Source organism: Centropristis striata, chromosome 5 (assembly GCF_030273125.1).
Source record: "Centropristis striata isolate RG_2023a ecotype Rhode Island chromosome 5, C.striata_1.0, whole genome shotgun sequence".
NCBI lineage: Eukaryota > Metazoa > Chordata > Actinopteri > Perciformes > Serranidae > Centropristis > Centropristis striata.
This window is the reverse complement of record NC_081521.1, coordinates 22499033-22523594: the sequence shown is the minus strand read 5'-3', so window position 1 is coordinate 22523594 and position 24562 is coordinate 22499033. Positions and strand designations below refer to the sequence as shown.

General features: G+C 42.3%; 1 protein-coding gene across 4 annotated transcripts in view; it reads right to left on the bottom strand.

Moving 5' to 3' along the window:
- Positions 1–2006: 2006 nt before the first annotated feature.
- rerea (arginine-glutamic acid dipeptide (RE) repeats a) overlaps positions 2007–24562 on the bottom strand; it is a 140230-nt gene continuing 117674 nt past the window's right edge. For all 4 annotated transcript variants that reach the window (XM_059332409.1, XM_059332410.1, XM_059332408.1 and 1 more), the window contains 12 exons: positions 23417–23497; positions 11433–11595; positions 11225–11317; positions 10549–10748; positions 10121–10282; positions 9892–10005; positions 8424–9796; positions 7553–7775; positions 6740–7460; positions 4957–5127; positions 4666–4846; positions 2007–4142 (listed from right to left, as the gene is read on the bottom strand). In XM_059332409.1, coding sequence (XP_059188392.1) covers positions 4109–4142; positions 4666–4846; positions 4957–5127; positions 6740–7460; positions 7553–7775; positions 8424–9796; positions 9892–10005; positions 10121–10282; positions 10549–10748; positions 11225–11317; positions 11433–11595; positions 23417–23497 — 3516 coding nt within the window. In that variant the 3' untranslated portion in view covers positions 2007–4108. The remainder of the gene's footprint in view (positions 4143–4665; positions 4847–4956; positions 5128–6739; positions 7461–7552; positions 7776–8423; positions 9797–9891; positions 10006–10120; positions 10283–10548; positions 10749–11224; positions 11318–11432; positions 11596–23416; positions 23498–24562) is intronic.

Sequence of the window (24562 nt, the reverse complement as noted above, 5' to 3'; positions counted from 1 at the left end):
GTCAGTAATTCCATTTAAGTGGAAATAACACATTATTTAGATCCATTACACACAGAATGAAACATTTCATGTCTTAATTGATTTAATTTCTTCTAATTATAATGATTATGGCTTACATTTAATGAAGACCTAAAATTCAGTGTCTCAAAAAATAAAATATTACAAAAGACCAATTTTAAAAAGTATATTTAATATGGAAATGTTGGCCTCTGAAAAGTATGTCCATCTATATGCACTCAATACTTGGTTGGGGCTATTTGTCTTGAACTACTGGAAATGGACTTTTCCATGATATTTTAGTTTATTGAGATGCACCTCTTGAGCAATAATTGACTAGTTGTCAACTATGAAATAAATCAAAATCTATTTTGATAGTTGTAAAGAAATGAGGGCCAATATTCTCTGAACCAAGCCTCTTAAATTTGAATATTTTGTGGACAAAAACATTTGAGAACTTCATCTTGGGCTTTATGAAACGCTGATCAACATTTTTGGACAATTTTCTGACATTTTAGAGATCAAACAACTAATCATTCGATTAAACATTAGAGAAAACAGTCGACTCATTAACTGACAATAAAAAATAATGCAGCCCTGAAGCCAAACGATTTTAATTTTGCATCAAACACAAACCTCACAGGGTGATGGTGGTTGGGAGAGAACCACACATGAAATATGTAGCATCGTGTCTCTTGTATACCTAATTCAGACAGTGGATGAGATGAGGGGAGAAGGGCAGATTTGCTTTCTGTGTCAACACAGCTCATTTTAAGATAAACAGGGCAGCCACAGAGCTACCCGCTGAAGGAACACAGCTACCTTCCGACTGAACGCACTAATAGCATGTAGGCTCCTCTCTGCCACCGAGCATCACACTCTGCAGCAGGCAGGCCCAGCGGAGCGGAAGGAGAGACAGGAGGATGAAGGAGATGAGGAGGCTCCATGTCCGAGACCTGCTGCAAAAGATACAATAACACAGCGAGAACAGCGAGAAATATTGCTATTCAGACAGAAAGAGCAGATTTTTTGAGACTATGTTTCCCTGTGTGCCTGCCTGAGGGGTACACACAGTATTATGAGAAGGATTTGAGTTGACACAAGTCACAGTCGCTCCATCGCTGGTGTGCAGGAGGAGGAGGAGGAGGGGAGATGAATTATTCAACCAGCCGCCGCTGCTTGCCTCTGACGTCTTGTTGTGTCTTATGGGGAGGTGAGGCGAGCCGGCGACAACAAGCAGCACCTCCTCACAAGGCGGCCGTCACATGACAGCCCCAGGATAGAGCATCCAAGGAACCTCGATTTTCCCGAGGACAGGGCATCATTTCAGAGAGCGGCAGCAGAATAATAGCTCCCTCTCAAAATGACAGCCATCGCTGTGGCACACCATCACAGATTGCTGGTCTATCACTCCCCACACACACAGGATGAAATGACAGCCCTGCCCTGCTGATAGCAAGGCATCTCAGCCTGAGTAAGTGTTCCTTCTGGCTTAGCCTGGCTTTGATGTTATTATACCATAGCAGTGCAATATTCAGCTCTGAGATTTACTACCTGCTGCTGGGGTGATCTCTTAAAGCTCAGTGTTTGTGGAGCTGAGAAAATGGAAGGCTGGAAAAAAAAACAAGAAACAGGAAGGCTTGATCTATTCTGTAACACGTTTCTCCCGTCAAGCAAAAACTCCATTATTCAAGAGCAAATGTAGGACATGAGTATTATCAAAACAGAGCCAGCATCAGTCCCTTTGCTCAGCTGGAGAATTACATTTCACACATGTAAAAAAAACAGAAGGAATTAAGCATGTTTTATGCTTTCTTTTTTTGTGCCATTCTGTCAATGAGCAGTGAGTAATCAAAATTGTTTACCCTTAAAACAGGATTATTGTGTCTCACGGCTGATGGGATTTAGCAGTCTGCTCTACCTCAGCTAACAAACAAACGTGTTAAAAAGAAATAAACATGATTTATCAGCAGCAAAAGAAAACAAAGAAGTCGATTATTGTGGTGTAACTTAGTCGTTTATTTTAATTCCACAAATTTTTCAAAAAAATTACAAAATACTCAAATGGAGAGAACACAGGACTCACAATTTTTCTTATTATTTCTACTTTTTGTTTACATTGTGTCATCCCATGGCGACTACTCATATATACAATAAGCTTCAAGATACCAGTATATATATAAATCTTAGCAGTCAGAATTTACATTCTGCTATTGCCGCTTTGAAACAAGAAGCTAAACCATTGACAACACTTAACATCAAAGGTTTTGGAGACACAAAAAGAGGGAGTAAAAGGCAAGGGAATCGTCAGGAAAACGAGGCATAGGTGATGATGAGGAGTACTTCGTCAGAAGAGAGACAGGGATCGATGGGCGGATGGCAAGACAAAGTGACGGGTTCTTGTCGGGGCTGCAAAGACTTTCTTGGATTTTTAAAAAGTGGGGAATGAGTTTGATGATGTCTGCAAGTGTTTAAATGTAAATTATAGTGCTCCAAGGGAAGATATGGTCACTTTTAAATGCAAGTGCAGTTTCTTCATTTGGTTAAAAGAAAATTTAAAAAAACAACGCCACAGTTTTTTAAATGTCCATGACGGTCAAACAGTCTTAGTGCATGGAACAAAAAAACAGAAATCATGTCATGGCTACAGTAAAAAAACAAAAACTTGGGCTCATGTGCACTGGTACGACAGGTCAACACAACTTGTAACAGTCAGTGGCACACACAATCACACACACTCCTGAAGCCCAGGAGCGTGTGTGTATCCCTAAGGAACCAAGGCATACGAAAACATCGTGAGGATAACACACGCACGCTCACAAACAATCGTCGACCCCTCTACCTCCTGGTGGTCACATGTCGGCAGGCCCCCCCTCTAGTGTCACAGTGAACATTATTACAGCCTAGTTGGAGGATGACTCAGTCGGACGTGAGCCCTGCAACAAACGTGTGACCGGACCAGGTGGAGAGAAGAGGACACCCCACAACACAACAAGCACCAACCATTCACACATTTAAAACAATCCTGAAGTCCTGTTAGCCTCCTGATATAGTGAAGTTAAAATTCAGGTCCTGGTAATTAAAAAAAAACATAAAAAAACGAGAAGCAAATTAAAAATTTCTTCAGTTCAGCAAAGTATGTTTCTGGAGTCCACGTGTTTAAAATCATAGTTAAAATCATTCTCTGTTGACTTAAATATCGATTTTTTTTAAAGGATAAAACCAATCGAGCGGAGCTCAAGAAAACTCTCTCAGTGCAAACTTTTGTTTTCTTTTTTAAATCCGCGGCTTAGGCGTGCACTCCACAGAAGCCTCGGTGACTCCTGCGTCACCTCTTCAAGTGTTTCAAATCAATAACTCAACACAGTGAGTTTTTACACATTCTGACAACCTGCTGCGTGTCAAAGGTGTGTGATGAATGGATGTGGGCGTGACAGGTTTATGGTTTACATAGTGTATGTTTGGGACTAAATCTAACACAGTGATGTCAGAGGAACGTCACAACTGAACCACAACTCTCAGAAACTGCTCATATAATGCCATGGTGCTCCCCTCTGAAACAAGGGATAATGCTTCAAAACAATTATATTGGAGGTTGAAACGACTTGGTTTGGAGTCCACACCTAGTAATAATAATAATTATAATAATAATTATATGTTTATATATACTATTTACAGACTCAAAAACGCCATGCTGTAGCTTTTCTTAAAATTATGAAAAAACCTCCAACAATGTATTAAAATAAATGTTGAGTTTAAGATAGCACTTGTTATTTTTCCATAAACGGCCTGACCGGTCTTGTCTTTTCTTTTTTTTGTTGTTGATAAGCACAGTGTCTTGTTCTAGCACCTACAAAAAAACGTCAGGGAAGCTTGTCATGCAGGAGTCTTGAGGACGTTGTCACTACTGGCTATATACCAAAGAAAGTCAATGTCTTGGAGAAAAAAAAAGAAAAAAAAAAAAGAGAGTCCTTGACAGGAACAAAAACCAAATTTTAGAAGAATTTCTCAGACGATCCACTTGGCCTTTTCCGTTCTTCGAAACTGAATGAACAACTCTGTAACAACTTCCCGTGTCCTGCACCTGTCAGTCGCTGCCTCCCCTGGCTGGTTACAGCTGCTTGTCGCTCTCCTTCTTCAGCCGGCTGAAACACAAACAACAAACGTATTAATGATTGGAAAATGAAATGCAAACACACTCTTTCTGGGAGAGGGGCTTAAAGACACAGGCGCCAAAATGGAGTGTCTCAGAAAGAAGGTGACTATTTTTCCTCATACTGTCCATCTAAATATACAGTCATGGAAAAAAATATTAGACCATCCTTGTTTTCTTCCATGGATTTCTTGATAATAACCAAATCCTTTTAAAAAACATGGAACATGGCTAAATATCAGCTCTTAAATTAAACTTTTATGACTTTTTGTTGTTGTTATCATTATATTTGTCCAAACAAACATAGCTTTAGTTGTACCAGGCATTAAAATAAACAAGAAATGGAAGAAAACAATGGTCTAATAATTTTTCCATGACTGTACCTGTAGTGTTTTTTAACATTAAAGCATGTAAAACATGTTCTCGAAGAAGCCCAGAATACTAGTATGAGCCTGGAAATGAGCACAACATGCCCCCTTTAACGTTTTTTGGCGTAATTCTGTAGCTTATCTGACCTGTAGTAGTCCTCCTGGCCTGGCAGTGGTCCTCCGTGCATGTGATGGTGTCCGTGGAGCCACTGCTGCTCCATGGCCAGCCTCTGGAGCTCAGCGGACTGGGCATGCATGGCCTGCAGCTGGTGGGCTGCAGACATGGGCGGTGGCAGACCTCCTTGTAGGTCCCGTGGGTATGGAGTACCTGGAAGAGGCACAAACAAAAGATTTGATCAGGCAATCTGGCAGAGCTCGGACCGATAGATTGGATGTGATATTGCAGTTAATGAGAGATGATTCTGGCGGAGAGCCTACCGAAGACTGGGTGGCGCAGCATCTCGTGTTCATGCGGCTGGCCGAGGAGAGCGTTGGGGATGGCGCCGGGCGGGTAGGGAAAGCGAGCCAGGTGTGGTCCTCCTGCCAAAGGATCTACTGCCAGGGGGTGGCCCCCCGAGCCTGGAGGACACACAAGACATTCACCACCACCTATTGGGCGTCAGAGTCTTAGGATCAGGGTGCACTCATTTCACGACAGTGTATCATAAACAGTGCATGCTACAGGCATTAGTGATACACAGCTTAATATAATGTTACTCCTCTCAAGGTTGACCAAAAGAGTGCAGGGACGACTTTACTATATTTATCCACTGTAAAGCATCTGCTGGCTCTATAAGAAATGTAATGAGGTTACAATATGCTTTAATCCAATCTCATGTGTCCATGCTGTACATTACTGCATAGACAATAAAATATGAGGTGAAGTTCCAGATCGTGTAGTTAAAATCTAGAAAAGACGGAGGTGGAATTATCATAAAGTCCCTTTTGTTCACTCTTCACTGTTATGAGAGAAGCATTATATATTATATTCATAATTGCATATACAGACAACTTGATTCAAATAACAGCACAAGATACTCTTTTAATATTAACCTCTTCTAAACATTTAATCCATATCCAAATCTGGTACATTATTTATTTTGCTAATAACAAATTGGGTGAAACTGATTCCTGCTTACACTGTCCTCTACTTTCAGTTTTCCTTTAAAGAAACTTCTCTTCCTATAACCTTGAACCACAGAGTTGGCATTGTTTCAGCCGGTTAGTAATATTTCTACTGCCTCCAATCACAAAATATCACCCTTGTGTCTTTTTTATTTCTATCCAATATCTGGTATACTGTTAATCACGATATAATAATGAGTACTCTTAAAAATGGACTTCCTGGTGTTTTACTAAAAAAGTTTAAATAGAAATTTGTATCCTAAAACTTTTGCATCTTAAAAAGTTATTATGAATTTGTGGTGTGCCTCAAGGCTCTATTGTTGGTTCTCTAATATTTTTATATCTAATATATTTATATTTAGGAGAAATCAGGTCAGCTGAGTCAGTGATCCTCTTTAAGTCCCTTTAAAAAAAATACTTTCCTCTTACCTGTCTTTTATTTGCTTTAAATTGGGTTTTACTTTAAAAAAAAAAAAAATTCCTACACTGTATTGGTTTTTAATCACCAAACTGTTAATTTTTTTCTCATTTTCTTTTGCTGCTTGTGACTCTCTACTTTGTAACATAAATAAATCTCTATAAATAAATATTATTATTATTATTATTATATTTACCACTGGTAAATCTAAAGATCTTTGTGCTGATAATACAAATAAACATATTACACAATAACATCAATACCACACAATAAAACACTCAGAAAATGAAGCTAAAATATGCAAACATCCATTTACAAATATAAAACTAAACAAAACGTCAATATATCAAACAGGCTGAATGTGTCTGTAATAGTGATATGTTTAACTTTCATTCAATGTTCATCGTTTGTAAATTAAATTTCAGCAACATCCCTGTTTAATGTGCAAAGAGGATTTCATTCTGAAGGAGATATATCCATTATAGGAAATATAAAAAGCTACAACAAAATGGTTGCCGTCATAAGAGACCTCTATTTAACATTCAACATAATTTATAAAGTTTTGACTGCAACCCCTCCAATTTACTATCATTTTAATATATACTATATGTGAATATACTAAAATATGTTATACAGTTCTAGCCATTTTGCATGCATGTATACAGGGCTTTCTGTTACCTTGATGAAGAGGATCTTGCTGGTGCAGGTGTAGGTGTGAGTGAATATGCGAGTGCTGGTGGTGGTGTGGCGTGACGTTGAACATCTGTAGACGGGCGATGGGGTCGTTGGCCACTGTGGCCATCCTCTCAGCATGGAGTCTCTCTGCAGCCAACCTCTCTGGGTAGCTCATTTCTGGTCGCAGCTGGGGCCCAGCGAGGGCCAGTCGCTCACGCTCTAATGGATTCAGGCCCGGATGGAAGGACGCGAAAGGGTGAGGGCCAGCCATGGGGGGCAACGTGATGGCCCCATGCCGGGCAAAGTGCTCCATGGGGTTTGTGGAAGGGTGGAGTGTGTCCATCTCTGGAGGCTTAACCTCGAAACCAGGTTTCATCCTTTCCCTCAGCTCCCTCTCACGAATCTCCCTCTCGCGCATCTCCCGCTCTCGTAGCTCGCGCTCCCGCATTGCCGGGTCAGCGTTGTACAAGCTGGGCATGTGATAAGCCAGCAGTGGGTCTGCGGGGTTGAGGGACACAAAGAAGGGGTGGTTCCGATTGGTGGGGGACATGACGTGGGGCCGGGCATACTCGCTGAGGGTGCGCAGGGCAGGAGTGTCGGGGCCGATGTATGGAGGCACAGCTGCGATCGTAGTGGGGGGGCCGTCGTAGGGTGGACGCATGTGGGCAGGGCCAGCCATCTGAGGTTCACCCATTCTGCCCTCATGAGAGGAACTGGAGGCTTTCTGTGAGGAGAGAAAACGCCATGTTCAGAAAGGTTTCAAAGGAACAAAATTAACCACTGGCAAACTAAAAGGAGACAAACAAAACCACTCACCGCAGCTCGCTCTGCTTCCTTTTCTCGTTCCCGCTCTCTTTCTCGTTCTTTTTCCCTCTCCCTCTCTCTCTCCTTCTCTTCCCTTACTTTCTGCTCTGCTTCCCTCTTGGCTTTCTCCAGAGCTTCCTCTCGCTTCTTGGCCAGTTTGGATGAAGCCAGTGGAGTGAAGTAGTAATCTGTCCTAGCACAGGAATTGTAACCCCGGTCCAGGTGCTTGTAGAACCTGTGGTCAAAGAAAAACATTCAATATTTACTCAGAAAAATGGAAGGATGTTCCGGTTCATAAATTAATACTTCTTACAAACAAAACAAAATAGGCTAGAGAGATATTCATGTTTAATATTGCATGTTGAATGGCAGGATAATGTCCCATTAGATGAAAAGACAGCTTGTATAAGCTTACACTGGTCCATTATTCAAAAGGAAACAAACTCCCTTGGCATTGACTTTTGCTGCTATGTTGAGTAAGTATTAAAACCCTCATTGCTATTCATTGGCAGTCTGAGAGCCACTTAAGCACAAGGCAACTACAGATACTCATATTCAGATGCCTCAGTTCACTTGCATCTCACTGTAATTAATCTCCCTGCTCTCCATCCTCGATAATTCCTCGCCATCAGCCCCTCAGAGCTCAGGGCTAATTGTGGCCTTGGATGCCTGTTTTGCTGAGGACATTCGATTTATTGCTTACATCAAAGCCTTAAAATCTGAAGGCAGTCTCTTTGTTGTTGGATGTGTTTGAGAGCTAATCAGCATCCCCAGACAAGACAGTAAGCAGCTCAACAGACTTCTGATAAATAGCAACTTGTGCAGGTGTGTGTTCCTATTTTACAGATAGTGTTTGGGTAGAAATCAGTGACTGTAGACGTACCGTGCTGACTGGCTGGCATGGCTGGGCGTATTGACGATGGTAGGCTCTGGCGAGGGGCTTCTCTGTGGGGGTGGTGGGCTCTCTGGCTCTTCCGTCTCGTCCAAAGGCTCTTCTTTGATGTGTACAGGTGGGAGTACTGGGCCCGGGCCGGCGCAAGTGACGGAGGCAGGCAGCGGCATGGAAATGGAGGAGGGCGGAGCGGAGGAAGATGGAGGCTGTATGCCAGGCATAGAGTTTGATGAGGATGGAGGAGGGCCAGCTGGAGGTAGAACTGTATTGAAAGGATGAGACGAAAACGGCGGCTGCGGTGGCCCGTTGGGGTGCGAGGCTGCTGCGGAGGGCGGCAGAGATGGAGCTGGAGGAGGTTGGTGGCTGGCTGATGGTGGGAGGCTCTGGGACTGAGTGAGAACTGGAGGCTGGGCTGGGGGAGGCTGAAGCTGCTGCCCCTGAGGCATGAGCTGTAAGGGAGGTGGGTGTGCTGATGGAGGATGGTGGGTGGATAAGGAGCTGAGGGGCTTGAGGGCAGGAGGTGGAGGCAGGTTTGAAGGCATCTGAGGGAATGGAGGCGCCGACACGTGCGGTGAGTGTTTGTGGGACTGTGGATTGGGTATCTGAGGGATGGGTGTGGTTGGTGGGGGCTTGATGTGAGGCATGGACATGGGGGCGGGGGGCAGGGGCTGCTCTCTGGGTGGCTGGCCTCCACTCTGAGAGGATGACTGGGAAGGAGGTGTGTGCGGCCTCTGCTGTGATTGGCCAGGGATTGGTAGGGGTGGGACCTGAGACTGACCCACAGGGAAGCCCTGAGGGGGCATGGAGTGAGGGTGAGGCATGTGTGAGGGGCCAGGCTGCAGTGGATGCGGCATGGGAGGCATGGGGCCGTGATGCGAGCTGGGTAATGACTGAGGAGGTACTGGGGGGCCAGGAGGCGGAGCCTGAGTCAAAGGTGAATGTGGAGAAGGAAGCCTTTGAGGGTGGAGGGACGCTCCTGACTGGATGAGGGACATCGGGCTTGCCTGTGGAAGAGGCTGGGGAGGTAGAGAGCCGGAGGCCGCTGTGGGGGAGACCTGTGGGGGCAGTGAGGGGGCTGAGGTTGTAGGCGGAGGTGGTGCTGAGGAGGCAGCTGAGGTGCCTGGCTGACACTGGATGACTGGAGGGTGCTGGCTCTGCAGGAGCTGCTGCTGCTGGGCAGACGAGTCCGAGTCGCTCTCGTTGTCCCGGGGGCTAGGGATGCTCGGGGAGGAGCTCCGGTTGTCCTGGTCAATGTCTTTAGGATCGCTACTGAGCTCCTCGTTGATGCTGCGCCCATCAGAGCTCTCGCCTTCGCCCTCGCCTTCGCCCTCGCATTCTGAGGGCGAGTCCGGCCGACTCAGCTCCTGAGGGACGGAGGAGAGAAGGATGAGTATCATAACGCCAAGTCTATGCATTCTATAGAAACACGTGAACAGCAGAACAAAGACGGCGGACTCACTTGTGTCTTGGACTTTTTGGCGCTGGCCCTCTCAGGCTCCTCTGTGTCTGAGGCTCCCTTCTCTCGCTGCCGTTTGGCACTCTTCAGAGGTGAAGGAGCCTCCTCTTTAATCTTCTGTGGAGCCAAAGCATCAGAGCCATTAGGGTACATTTCACTGAGATAAGGCGATAGAAAATTACAGAAAAAGAAAAAGAAAAACAATGTTTCAAGCACTCTATGGTGTGTTTACCTTGCTTGGCTTCTTCATGGAGTCTGTCTTGCTGTCAGTGCTGTCTGTACTTGCTGCGCTGGGAGAGGTACGTCCACTGGAGCGCAAATCCTCGTTGGTAGGCGAGGCTCTGCCATCAGGACTGGCTGTCTGCTTCTTACGACCACTACGTAGCGTTGACATCTGATAACAATAGACAGAGCAAACATTAATCAAGACTGACTTTAGGCCTAATAAGAAATTAAGTCGGCATTTGCAAGTCCCGAATCCTACTTTTCTGACTATCTTTATAAAAGTAAATCTAAGAAACAATGCATATCAAAGCTGTCCATGATGTGCTACTTGTCTAGAGATGAAAAACTTATTGCTTTGTAGTCTGGCTCAGGGGATAACTCTGAGGCTACGGCTCCTGAAGGTGAAAATAGAGGGATAGATGAGTGTGTGCGCACCGAGCCGCGGTTCCGTCGGGTCCTCATGCTATGCTTCCCGCTGAGTCCATCCTCTTCCTCTTTGACAGGTTTGAACATAAATGGCGGCGGGTCCACGGGCTTCTCGATGGGGGGCAGCTCACCGTACTTCTTGAAGTGAATGCGGCAGTCTGTGCACAGCAAGATGTTCTCCCGGCCCCCGTGGTGCCAGTCCTTGGAGGCTGAGGAAAGCCATTTACAGTTGTGAAATAACACACTCTCACAAGCAGCAAGAAGTACACACAACACACAGAAATGGTCTCAGAACTGCAATAATAATGTTGAATATAGACAATGTGATTAAGTAACTTTGTAGTCTCCCATCTAATGAGGTAGATGAATCAATAATTATTTATTTTGTGTACTCGTATGGGTTAACGATTTAAGGCTTAAGTTATTAGCCGCCCTAGTTGTGATGGCAGTGTAATCAGATGGGAGCCAGCTGTGTGAAAGAGGCAAAAGATAATGAGGAGAGAGTGAATGAGCTGTGGGCTCATGTCTGATTTGATCAAATTAGTCTTGACATCTTCTGATGCCCATCTGTCACAGAGCGCTGCGTAGTGCAGCCTCACACCGATCCCAATCAAGACAGGAATAACCAAGCAAGTCGGTACGACCACATCATGAGTGTCTGTGAATGTGGAACGGAGTGTCTTACTGGTAGTGAAGCAGTGGCGGCAGGCGTAGCCCTTCAGCTCCTGTTCGCTGTCTTCACTGTCAAAGTCATCTTCACTGGCTGAGCTGAGGTCCACTGCAAGAGAGAGTCAGAAAACACTTCACATACATCGCTCCAACACCGTGATAGATCAGGTCACGTCTCCGTCTTTCCTCTCTGGCTGTTATTGAAGGAGGTCAAATATACGTACAGAACTCGCTGGAGGGGGGGCGTGAGGGAGTGTTGACAGGAGTTGAAGCGGTTCGTGTTTTGATGCGGCGGAAGACGGGCTGGCGGCGGTGTCTGCGGTGGGCTCGACAACTGGCTGCCTCTGGGGTCTTCTTCCAATAGTAGTAGAAGGTAATAAGCTCTCCCTAAAATGTAACAAGAAAAGGGATTGAGTTAAAATGGGCAAATATAGCATGAGAACACAAACAGGAGGAACACAGAGGAGGACTGCAAAGAGGAGACTGAATTAAGAATAAATTAATGGTCTATTTGATCAAGTTGTGGAAAAACTGGAAATAGTTGCTGAGAAATATCCGCAGTTAGGTTGAATAAAATATGTGGAAAAAAACACATTAGCAGTCAGCATGGTATTTCACAGTGAAAGGCCATGGAGTGGGGGAGTCCATGCCAGGATTTGAAGCTGGCCGGGCATGTTTATGCTGTGGCCCTGTCTGTCCCAGGATTAGGCGAGGAGGCTCACTGAATGCAGGGATATTAGGATCAGTGCATTGGTGGCTGCCTGGGTGGCAGGAGCTTGAATGGGAACAAAAGAACATGTCAGGCAGAGCTTTGGCGCTACAAATAGGGAGTGAAATGGCTCCTCGCCCCTTCACTGGAAGAGTCAATTGAACTTTAATCAAACATTCGGAGGGGTTCGCTTGCCAGCGAGCGAGGCGGATAAATCCAGTGTACAAAAGGCCGCCAGGAAATCAATACCCAACTGAAACATTAACACATGCAATCATGGATCAGAAAGCACTTTGCTGAGGCAGCCTGTGCATAATAACTGCTGCTTTCCGGCCACACTCATAATACACAAGCCTTGAAAATTGGCGACAGGAGTCAGGAACTATTATGTAGTTTCCTGTGGGGCTTTGCCCTTTTCTCCCTCACTGTGAACTCTCACTTGTTAGAGGTTCTCTATAACAAATTCATGAAGGTGTGGTGTGATTGTTGGGTGAGCACTAAGTCACCTGTAATCTTTACAGCCCAGAGGGCACCCATCTACTGTCTGAGGTCTGTTAAACTGCTGTTCAACAAAGCTCCCAGGGTTTAATGGCTATCGATTGTTTTCTTTTCTCCGCTTCAGCTGAGAAACTTGACATAAATTAGTTGGTGCATTGCTCTCTAAAATGCATTAACAGCTTTCAGCAACAGCTTAACATCTTCTATCAAAATGTTCCCAAACAAACAATGGCAGGACAGGATATGATGAAATGCTAGACGGAGAAAATAACAGTGAGCCAGCTATTTCGACGTATAATCGGCTGGTATTAATGGAAACATGAAGGTAACTGCAGCTTTAATTTCTTATCTTGTGGAATACAAAACTACTTGAGGCGAGTTGGTTTTTCAGTTGTTTGCTGAGAGAGAACAGAGGTCAGGGATTGGCCAGTGTTTGCTCCTTTATCACTTCAACAAGTCGTGTGAGTAGCTGACATTAAGGAACAAGTAAAGTCTTTCTAAATCACTGCTTTGATTGGCAGAAAAAGCTCCACTCAGTGGGATTAGGCTTGTTTAATAAGCTCTCCCTTCATGTGGCTCTTAGGGGAAATTCATATCTACCAGTGGCTGTAGGACTCTTCTTATCAGGCCAAGCAGTGCTGGGAACATTTACCGAGGGTGTCAGAGCTCAATGAAACCTTCTCAAATTTCAGGGTAAATTAAGGTGCTGCGCCGTGTAACTGCAGAGCCAGAGCTCCAGAGTGAAACTGTCCCACAGCCCACAGCTTGTGCTGGGGCTTTTTAGACCTCATGACCGTGGCAGACGAGCACATCTGGAGCGATGGGAACGATTCCACATGTAGAAGCTCAGCAGAGACAAATCAGTAGGACTTTTTTTAAAAAGACAAAAAACTGTTGGATAAAAAAGTAAAGATCACCCTGCTACTTGTGGAAAATTTACAGTTACACCGCTTAATTATAGCAAAAAATTACTTTGGTTATTATTCAGATCATGATTGATTAAAACAAATACTCATTGACTTTTGAAACATTGTGCATTCATTGATCTTAAAAAAAAGGATATTATATTTTATTCAACTGAAATATTAAAATAAATGTAAATATATATATATATATATATATATAATAAGAATATCTAGATTTATATAGATATATATAAATATAATATGTATACATTTAAATAAACAGAAAAATGATACATTCTTCCAGTAAACCAGCAACGCCTGAATGTGGTACAATAATCCTATTACCTTGTTGATCTTGTTTTCATAATTATTGAAAGCCAAAATTGTATTAAGAAAATAAAATTTAATGAATGGCCCAGCTCTAGCTTTCAGATCTTCGTCCGTGCCAGGAAAATAGCAGCTAATGATGGTTATATCAGCAAAAAAAAAAAAAAAAGGCTCCCTATATTATGTTGCCATGTGCTTGTGAATCTATTTCTGGTTGGTAGCAGAACCTTGTGGTCGTTTCCTGAGCACCTCCCTCTTCAGCCCGACCGGCCAGTCGGGGAAGGCAGGGCGCAGGTGCTAACTGAGGGAAGGCAGGCGTCCTGATGTGAAATCTAATTGAAATGTGCAGATCAAAAGTGTTGAGTGGTGCCGAGCGCTGGCTTTGCTCTGTGCTTAATGACTGTTCTCAGCAGTGCCTCTCTGCAGGCTGACAACTACACGGCCTCAACAACAGCTTGGCAGACACAGGGAAAGGTCACCCTGCCTCTCCATCACTTACACTGTGTCAAGTACCATTACATTAGGCAGGGGCTAATGAAAACATTAACTTGGGCTTTTGAATGGGAATAAACAGGTGCAACGATGAGCTGGTGCAGCCAGATGTCAATGGGAAAACAAAAAAACAGCTTTGTTAAATTTGAGTGAATTGATAAGTTTTTGCTGGTTAAAATCCAAGAAGAAATGTGCTCTGGGCCTCCACTAAAGCCTAGAGCAAAAAAAGCCAACTTTTTTTTGGTACAGTCATGGAAAAAAATATTAAACCAGTCTTGTTTTCTTCAATTCAAAACAAAAATAGCTCATAAGAGTTTAATTCAAGAGCTGATGTCTAGCCATTTTCCATGGTTTTCTTGATAATGATTTTGGTTATTATCAAGAAAACCATGGAAAATGGCTAGACATCAGCTCTTAAATTAAACTCTTATGAGCTATTTTTGTTGTTATCATTATATTTGTCCAAACAAATGTACCTTTAGTTGTACCAGGCATTAAAATGAAAAAAAAAAAAGATAAAAAAGTTGGTCTAATAATTTTTTCCATGACTGTCGTTATGTGATTTATTTGACGGAATACAGTTAAACATGAACCTGGCATTTGGTTGAAAGGGGGATTGCGCTGTAAATTAGTGTCAATGATTGACAGATTACATCTCTCTGCTGCCTTCACATCAAATTTGTTCTCCCTGAAGTCTCACACGTTCGATCTCTCACACTGGCTGTATACTTTTCTCTATCAAAGTCACTTTGTCATGCTGCCATATGCTCACAGCAACACTTTAACTTTCATTGCCTTCTGTTTCTTCCCCATGATTGGGTGTTTAGCCAACAACTTTGTACGAACTTATTGAGGCTTCCGAGTAAAGTTGGCGTTTCTCCATGAGAGCAGTGAATAAAACAGTAAAACCATTCCCTGAACCTGCATCTAAAACAGTATACCGATATCCACTAAAAATTCATGGAAATACTTAAAATAGAAATGTAGATTGGCTTCCGCACCATAATTTTCTTCCAGTCCACTAAATCATTGCAGAGCAGTACAGAGTTTGCTGCCGCTCCGCAATACATGAGATAGTGACAACATAAGCTCAGTATTATAAGGCCTTTTAGACTGCTTCCATCTGCAGGAGCTTTCTGGCCAGTGGATTATCCGACAAGGAAAGGGCTTACCCTCCTATCACGACACTCAGGGCTTCCACTCCGGTTATTGCCACTTAAAATGGTCGTCTACATACAAGTGTGTGTGTGTGTGTGTGTGTGTGTGTGTGTGTGTGTCTGTGTGAAATGGATGTAGAGTTCAAGATTATGTACAACAACATTTTCTTGACGCTCAAACGTAACTGAGAAACAAGTTCTTTAAAGATTTGTACCCTTGTTCTACTTATTTTAATTACCATAAATGAATAATTAATATAAAAATAATCTGTGCTCTTTGGAGTAACATCCAAAATATTAATATACAAGCCTGTTCTGGTACTGAAAGACACGATATATATACATATAAACAAGTATTTTAACCCCATTAATCAAGTGAAATTAGATTTTATTAACCCCAAAAGCCAGCAGCGGGTTTGACAGCATGTTTTCCTGAAAATACATTCATAAATAACATTATTTATCATGGCCAGAAACTGTATACACAGAAGTTATCATCAGTTTTTCACATTTCTAACCTTGAAGAAATTATGTGAAATAAATGCTTCCATAAGGAAAAGACACCAACTCTAACTTTAAGATGAATTAAAGTTGAATGAATTTATTTAATGAAAATCAGTATATTTAAACTGTTTTCGCCAAACGGATCCTATTAAAAATAATAAATTCTGCTCCTTGCCACTACTGTGAAGCCAATTAAGATAGAACAATCACATCACAAAAAGTTTCATTATGTATAGCATGTGGAGACCCACTTTACCAATATTGGTAAAAGCCTGTGTGCACTTACACATAGATTCCATTTTCCCCCCAAGAAATTCTACTTGCAATTTTCTTTTTTAATGATTTATGACATTATAACTCTGTTATACAGCACAAAAGACATTGTTGAGTTCTCTCTACTTTTAGTCATGATTGTGCTGTTTCTATACGGTTGAAGGACTTTTACATTGCAATGAAAAACGAGGCCACAGTGATTGAAATGCTACAGGAACAAAGAAAACTGAAAGCCCTGAACTTGCTTGGGGTTCAGAGGGTTTCTAGTGGCAAGTGCACTTTTTATGTAACAGAAGTCAACAGGTTCTGTACTCAGTCGGCGTGCTGTAAACCGTCTCATGTTCCTGTTTGTGAGATTTAGACTGAATACGGTTAACCATGAAACCTCTGCAGACTACAGTTTAATTGCGGGTGGGAGTGCAGGCTGAGGCTGAGTGGGAGTGCAGGATCCTCCGTTGGGCTCAGTGGTCCTGTGAGCGCGGGCAGGGCTGAGGGTGAGGGCTAAACTTGTGTATTTACACCCTCATCCCCTCTCAGGCCCAGGCCTGAACAGATGGTTTCTGTTTTTCCTGGCAGATTTGTGACAGAGCCACAAAAGGCCCCTGCTTTGACATGAAGCCAAACGGTTAAGGCCGTTACTGGCAAGAGCAGGGGAAGGAGGAGAGAGCAGGGGAGAGCTGAGGAGGGGGAGGGCCGAGTGTGGAGGAGAGCTGAGAGGGAGGAATAAAGAGCCAGCAGAGGATAACAATGGACAATCGACATTGAATCCGACCACAGCCCTTACTTAAATCTCTCCGTAAATAAAAATCTCTGCTAAAAATCGTATGGACAATTAGCCCCAACGTGCAGGGAGCATGTGATGGCTGATAGTTGTGTAAACATCCATTAGCGAAGCATGAACCTGTGCTCCTCCTGCTTCTCCACAGTCTGCAGCGGCAGGAGGAGGAGGAGGGAGTAATGCCTCCTGATTCATTTCAGTGAGGTGAAGGGGGACATATTTCTGTGATCTAAATCAAACCAGGGCTTAATTATGTATGTGCTCGACCCCTGGACTCGGTATTCTTCATCGACCATGACAGGTTGTACAGTGTATCGTTTCAGTGAGTGATGCTTGACTTTTCTGTCATGCTCACGCTGACTGGAACTGTAGGGGGGGGGACTTTATAAACGCTCTTGTGGTTAAGCAGGTCAGAAGTGTGTTTGCGATGCCTGCAGAGCTATTTGACACGAGCCAAGTGAGTGAGTGTGTGCTTATTTATCTTCCGTCTTGTGACAGCATCCCTATTAATTTTTAATTAATGCAATCTTCACAGGATGACATATAAATGATGTTCTATTACCTCAGTTTACTCGGAACCTGTCACCTAATATGCAGATAAAACGTTCCTGCTAAAATGACGAGGTACCAGGTGAATACCGGGTAAAATAGAAATTATTTTCTCAGGCGTCTTTTTGGCGACTGAGTAGTGAAACCTTTGGCTGGTGGAGCAAAGTGCATGTGAAAGGCGGTTAAATAGACAGCCGTTCCCTGCTGCGCGGTGCCTTTCTGCTGGAGAATGACTGAATAAGCTCTGCTTTCACAGGTCAGGGATGCACATGCTGAAGAATCAGCACTCGTGTTTTTCCTGCTGTAAGCGCTTTTGCCAATGAAAGCAGATTGGATGGCAACAGTGCCTTTTTTCGCTGGAGGGTCGATCCTGCGTGTTCTGCTGATAAGCTAGTCCCCAAAAACCACAACATGGAGCTTACCAAAGAACTCAATTACACAGGGAGCTCCGGCTTGCCGTGCTCCGTCTATTAGGCCCTGAAAAAAGATTTTTGCCCGCGCTAAATTGCCTGTGGTCTGCTAAAAGAACATCAATACATGCTGGTTGAGCTTCCGTCAGCCGACAGCGATTTCACTGCCTAAACAAGTTATATCATTTACCAAACACCAAAGCTGTTCTGTCACACTACTGACAGCTGCTGCCAACTGGACTAGGCCCCTGTAGTTTGTAGCTGGTTTAATTAGTGTTTGAACCAAAGTATTTATAATCACAGTCATCCCCAAGGTTCTGGCTGCTGAGCTAAGGACATGGCAATGAATTCAATTTGACGTTTGTACAGATTGTACCAGGGCAAACATCTGCTGTGAGGTTGTGTTGAGAGCACTGTTCTCCTGTTGGCCATCCTGTAAATGACAGGGCCTGGGGGGGCGGAGTGCTCCCTTTTCTCCGAGAGAACAAGATGCTGCAAGAGCCGCTCCGCACATCTCCTCCTGGATGATCAGAGTGTCGACACAAGCAAGGCAGCGTTTAAAAAAAAAAATCAGACATAGCGCTCAGGTCAGCCATATGCCCATAGTCCTTAAAATGATAAAACATCCTCTACAGCGACTTCAATGCCCTGTACTGTTCCGTCACCAAAGCTAACAACAAACACAAATCACCAGACGCTGAACTTATATTTTTTTATGACCGCTACGCATCCAGCTGTTGTAATCACACCGTTTGCCCTCTGAGGAGACTTGTTTGACCTAAAAACTATCTAAAAACACACTGTGGTTTCACCTTTGTTAGCTTTTCTAACACACTGCACCTTTCTGTGTTTTCCACCTCCATGCCAAAACAAAGCAGGAACCAGCAGTATTAAAATGTCTCCATGAATCAGTTTAATGTTTTATTCTTTTTTCTTCCTCCTGTCCTGTAACTCTGCAGGACCTGCAGCTGATGTTTTGCTTTGCACATACCAACTGGCTGCATTATTAAAATGGTGTTATATTATCATATAGATTAATATAAATACATTTGTTAGGTTTTATTTATACCTAATTTCTTCACAATTCTAACAAGAAATGACTAAAAAATACAATTATGCTGGTGCTAATGCTAATTCTGTGCTGATATACTGTATGAACTTTAATATTTAAACATGTAGTAGAAGCGGAGCATTCACAAGAGAATAAACAACAGGATGCAGGAACGGAGCCTCGAGGGAAAACTGAACTGATAAACATTCACACATACACACCCAGCTTTTTGTTCTCTGCTTGTAAATTGTTTTCCATTGAACCATTCATCTAGTTTATTAGGTTATAGTTGCTTCATGTTCTATTGTGATACAGTTTTATGATCTATAAATATACAATACACTGATACATGGCTGTAAAGTAAATAAATTACTTGTCTTTTCATTCAATTTCTAATCTCAGTCATAGGACACAGAAGAAAAAGCTGTGCTGGATTCAGTTTTAGGTACAAGTTGATGTTTTTGTTTTTTACTCGATGATGCAAATTATAATTAAACGCTCAAATAGGACTGTTAAAATGACAGATACACAATTAAGACCTCACAATCATCATGGCTTAAAGATTTCCTGTGATCATCTATATAAAATCTGGGAAAAAAAATAAAAAATTGCTATCCGTCAAATTAATCTTTGGTTTTTGGTTAATGAATTACACTGAAAATATTAATACATAAGTGGAAGACATTATCATGTGCAGTTTTTACATGATAAATATTTTATTTTTATTGTCATTTCCAGCATATTGCAAAACCCATACACTGAATAGAATAGTATAGTTCCAGTAATATTATTGTGATCTTATTTGCACATTAACACCTTAAAAACATTTAATTCTAAAGATAACTGCAGTACCCTTTTCCACCACTTTTCACACTGATTTGGAATCAGTGCAAATAAAAATTAGTCAAAACTTTCTGATTTTATCTCATTTTCAACTCTCAATTTCTCTGTTTGGCAGCAGAGCAAACGGAGCAGTAGCTGTTCAGCAAACACTGTGTGTTGATAATATCCCTTTAAACTACATTTCATGATAACCCCTTCAGGGAAAATATATCAGGAGCAGAGATATCTGTTGATCTGCCATTTCAGCATATTTGGTTGTTTAAACTGTGGGAGCACCAGCCTCCTGTTCCATGACGTCCTCTCTTGAGTGCAGGAAATGGTGGCAGCAAAAGCTGGTTGCAGACGGTCAGACGACACACCCACAAGTTCCCCCTCTGGGCCTTTATGTGACTTTATATAAAGCATTCCTGAGTGCTAGTCAGGCCTGGTGTGTTTACACAGCGCTGGGTGCTTACCCTTGGCACTGGGTGTTTGAGCCGCGCTGGCACTTCAGGAGCAGCGTAGCTAATAGGGGCTAGCGGGAGGAACAGTAAGGGGCAGACACACTGTACTGGACCTCTGGATATCAGCCAGAGGGCTTCATACTCTGCACTCTGCTCAACAACAGTGGTCCGGCCAGGACTGAGGGCAGGAACACCCTCATTTCTGCAACATGCTTCTTTTTTGCATGCAAGCGGGATGACAGAAATATGCGCCTGTGTGACTGGAGATAATGGGAAAATCTGTGTCGCTTCCCGGGAACTAAAATATCTTGTTGTGCTCATGTTGCACAGATAGGATTTAGGAACGAGCAGGTAGAAAATAAATGGAGCTTTCCTCGGGGTATTGACTGGCACTCGCTCAGATGCGTCTTACAGCACAAAAGCAAGTTCAATCTTAAGCAAAGAGTTTATATTTTCCTGTGCGACAACACAAGCTTTTCAGTGTCTATATTGAGCTAACGCCCCACCTTACCCCTTCTCCTCCAGTTGCTGCTACCCTCCCCGTGCTCTCCCAGTCATTTTCTCCTCTTTTCATATGTTTAAAGGGCAGTTTATTTTCCATTTGTAGGGGGAAAATTAATCTCTCTCTGCTCTGTGGTGGTGGCAGGCCTAGATCCTGGAGGAGGTCTATTACCTCTCCTGCCAAGTAGACTCCCCCTCCAGGTTGAATTACATTAATACCTCCTTTATAGCCAATCAACTGGACTAGTCGTATATTTCAAAACCAGTAAAAATAATTGAAGAAACCTCTGTGAGGAAACTGTGTTCATACACTTTAATCTCTTATTCAAGAGGTTCAAATTGGGTTTGAGGAATAAAAAATGCAGCACAAAAGGAGGTGACACTAAAGAGTTTTTGAGTAAAAAATATTACATGATATGTGTGTGTGTGTGTGGGGGGGGGGGGGGGGGGGGGGGGGGGGTGTTTGAGAAGCAGGGCTGACATATCCTCATCTCACAGCAGACAAGGAAATGAAGTGGTGAGAAGTATGACAAACACCTTTGATTTTCCTTTGATGTCTGTGTCAGCACTGTATCGGCACACTTCCAGCAGGAGCAGCCTCACAGAAACAGCAAGGTCTGCACTGCTTTGTGAATCAAAATGCATATCTAAGAATAATTTAACAGCTAAGTCAAAGGTGTGGAGGTCTTTGAAGCAACATGTACATGTACAGCGTGTTCCCTTTGTTGCCAGTCAAGATAAAAATCAAGCACTTCTCAAGCTCTTATGGTTTTCCTCATGCAGATATAAAGGAGTAAAATGCTGTTAGTCAGCTTAAAGAGTTACAACTCAGAGTTTATGTGGTTGCTATGTTTGGTTTTCGACATAATGATCACATTTAATAAGCTTAACCGTTGTTTATCATTGTTAGTCATAGATTTGACCCGTTTGTATCATGAAACAAGTCACACAGTTGTTCAGTAATGATTAACACATTGACGAGTGCGCGCGCGCACACACACACACACACACACACACACACACACACACACACACACACACACACACACACACACACACAAAGGAGGGGAAACTCTGACATGCTTCCACCAGTGTACATAAACAACACAATTACAGTTCCTAAAAGCGCAACAAATATTAAATCACTTCGTCTCCTTGAACCAAATTTTTCTGTTGATGATCTTAAAAACTACAGAGACAGAGAAATGTGAGAACAACATGCTTTATAATTGAATCCTCAGCATATTTTTTGTTTTGGTGTAAACAGAAGAACGAGCCAAATTCATTTACCTACTTTCACTTTTAGGTCTTTTTTTTACTACAATGACTTGCACAAAATCGTGTAATTCAAAAAGTTATTGATGTTTTCTGATGCTGTCTAAAATTTGTTGTTAGCACACGAAGGAGCCTGTTTTTTCAGCTATGATCAGTTAAAAAAATTAAAAAAACGACATCTTTAACTCATAATAATAATGTACCTTGGACTTGGCAATATATCTATATTATATCAAATAATGATTATTTCTTGGTTTTTAAGACGGAATTACAGTGATATAATAACTTTAATTTACTGTACCAGCCTGTGTTAAGCCATTATATTATTTCCCTCTACCCACTTTATTATTAGATTCACATTTATGATGAATATTTATTAAAAATCCCATTATATAAATATTTTGTGAAAGCAAGAATATCCAACCCTGCAATACTGATGCAATATCGATATTAAGGTATTTGATCAAAAATAGTGGATACTGGTATTCTCCATACAGCCCAGCCTTAACATATATCCATTTTATATGATCAAAAATAACTGACTGGGCCTTTAAAAGAAACATGTGTGTCTTCTGTCATTTAGCCACTTAATTATTAGATCCCCAGTAATTATGAATATTTATTTAAAATCCCATTGTATAAATATTTCGTGAAAGCAAGAATATCCAACCCTGCAATACTGATGCAATATCAATATCAAGGTATTTGATCAAAAATACTGGATATTGGTATTCTCCATACAGCCCAGCCTTAATATATATCCATTTTATGTGATCAAAAATAACTGACTGGGCCTTTAAAAGAATCATGTGTCTTCTGTCTCTATAATTCAACTCCAATTTTCCACTTTGCCACGCTAAATAAAAATGTTCCCTTTAAAAGCACAACTATTAGAGATTTCGTGTTTGTTGTTCACCTAAAAGGCTCCCATCGCAAGCTGCTTTTTAATCCTCGTCGAATCCATTATGCTGCACTTTAGAGCCAACTTCTCTGAAAGTTGGTGAAAATGTACAAAAACAAAAAAATCTCGAGTGCTGCTGTAACACTTTAGCTCAAACATGAGATGAAGCAGGCTGCTCTTCAGACCCTGAGATCTGCTATAAACACTGTGGCTCACAGCACATCTGCACAACTTGTTTACTACTTGCTAACAGAGAGCGCTAATTAATGTTCAGTGTGTCACTTGTAAGGTTTCAGTGGTTGTCTGTAAAGTACATTTAGCCCTTTTTTAGGTATAACAAGATGTTTCCTTTTTCACATAGCCTGATGGGAGATCTGACAATACTGCAGCACAGTTGTTGGCAGGCAGCACTTACTTCTTATCAATAAGGCCTCTGGTTTGCTCGAAATATCACACGAAAAAATGTTTTACTGCTCACACTTTCCCATTAGTTGCGAGCAAACCACATGTAGCTCATTTGATGTGTTTCAGTAAAACAAATGGCACACACACTGAAAAAGTTTAACAGTAAAGAAAGAATAAATTGTCTTACCGTTTCTTTGTTGGGCAGAAGCTCTTTTCGGATCCTGAAGAAGTTTTTGCCGAACTGTCTCAACCCTTTAATGAAGCGCTTCTGCAATTTTTTTCACAGAGGAAGAGAGAGACAGAGAGAGAGAGAGAGAGAGAGAGAGAGAGAGAGAGAGAGAGAGAAAAGAGACAGTTAGTTATCTGTGAAGTCAGCTAAACTGCGACCGCACAAAGTTACAGACTAACACCACGACAAAAACATTGTTTTCATTTCACTAGTCTGTGGTCGGGGAGGTTTGATGCGTATCTAGAAATCTCTGTCGCCGTTTAAACTCCGGAGAAAACACACAGCCATGTCAGGGCAAAACGAGAGAGGAAATGACAAGTGAGGCAGGGAGAGACGCTGGTCTTTTTAAGTGGAGAGAAAATACTGCTAAAAAATATAAAATCTGATGTAAAAACATACTTGACAGTATACATATTGATAGTGAAAAGTTTAAAGCTAAAGCCTTAACTTGAGAGTTGTAAAGCAAGAAAAAGCATCATTGTGGATGGTTCTGTTTTTTCTGTTCATTTGGCAATTTTATTAAAATAAAAAAACACGTCAAAATTCAAAGCAGACAAAAACACCCTTACGTGAGTGAAAGGAGATGAAGGGCAGGATGACAGAAATTGCTACTTTACAACATCGGGGTTTAATCTGACATGAAAACTCAATGTGCACACACCACCTCCCGTCAACGGGCACAAAAACAACATCAGAAACAAATAAATAGCAAAAAATCTGAACAACCTGAAATTAATTTCTTCTCCTTTAAGAGCCACAGACCGCGAGCCATAAAAAGCGGAGGCTGAAAACATTCATAACCAGCGAAGCAGACAACCAACAGATTTACTTTCTTGTTCCAGAGGCGAGCCCCGTCCCTCAGTGATCTCAGCCAACCGTTTCCACCAAGTAACTCCAGCAAAAAGCGGGGAAAAGTCCTCAGGGAGCACGGCACAAATCTCTACGTCCAACCACAGGTAAAGGAAAAATTAAGGGACAAATCCACAGTGTCTCTGACGGTACATTGCTTTTTTTTCTCCTTTTCTTTTACAAGCAAGAAATAGCTTGTCACTCTCTGCTCTTCCACTACAAAGGGGAAGGCTTTACATGTGATCTTTCTGCAAG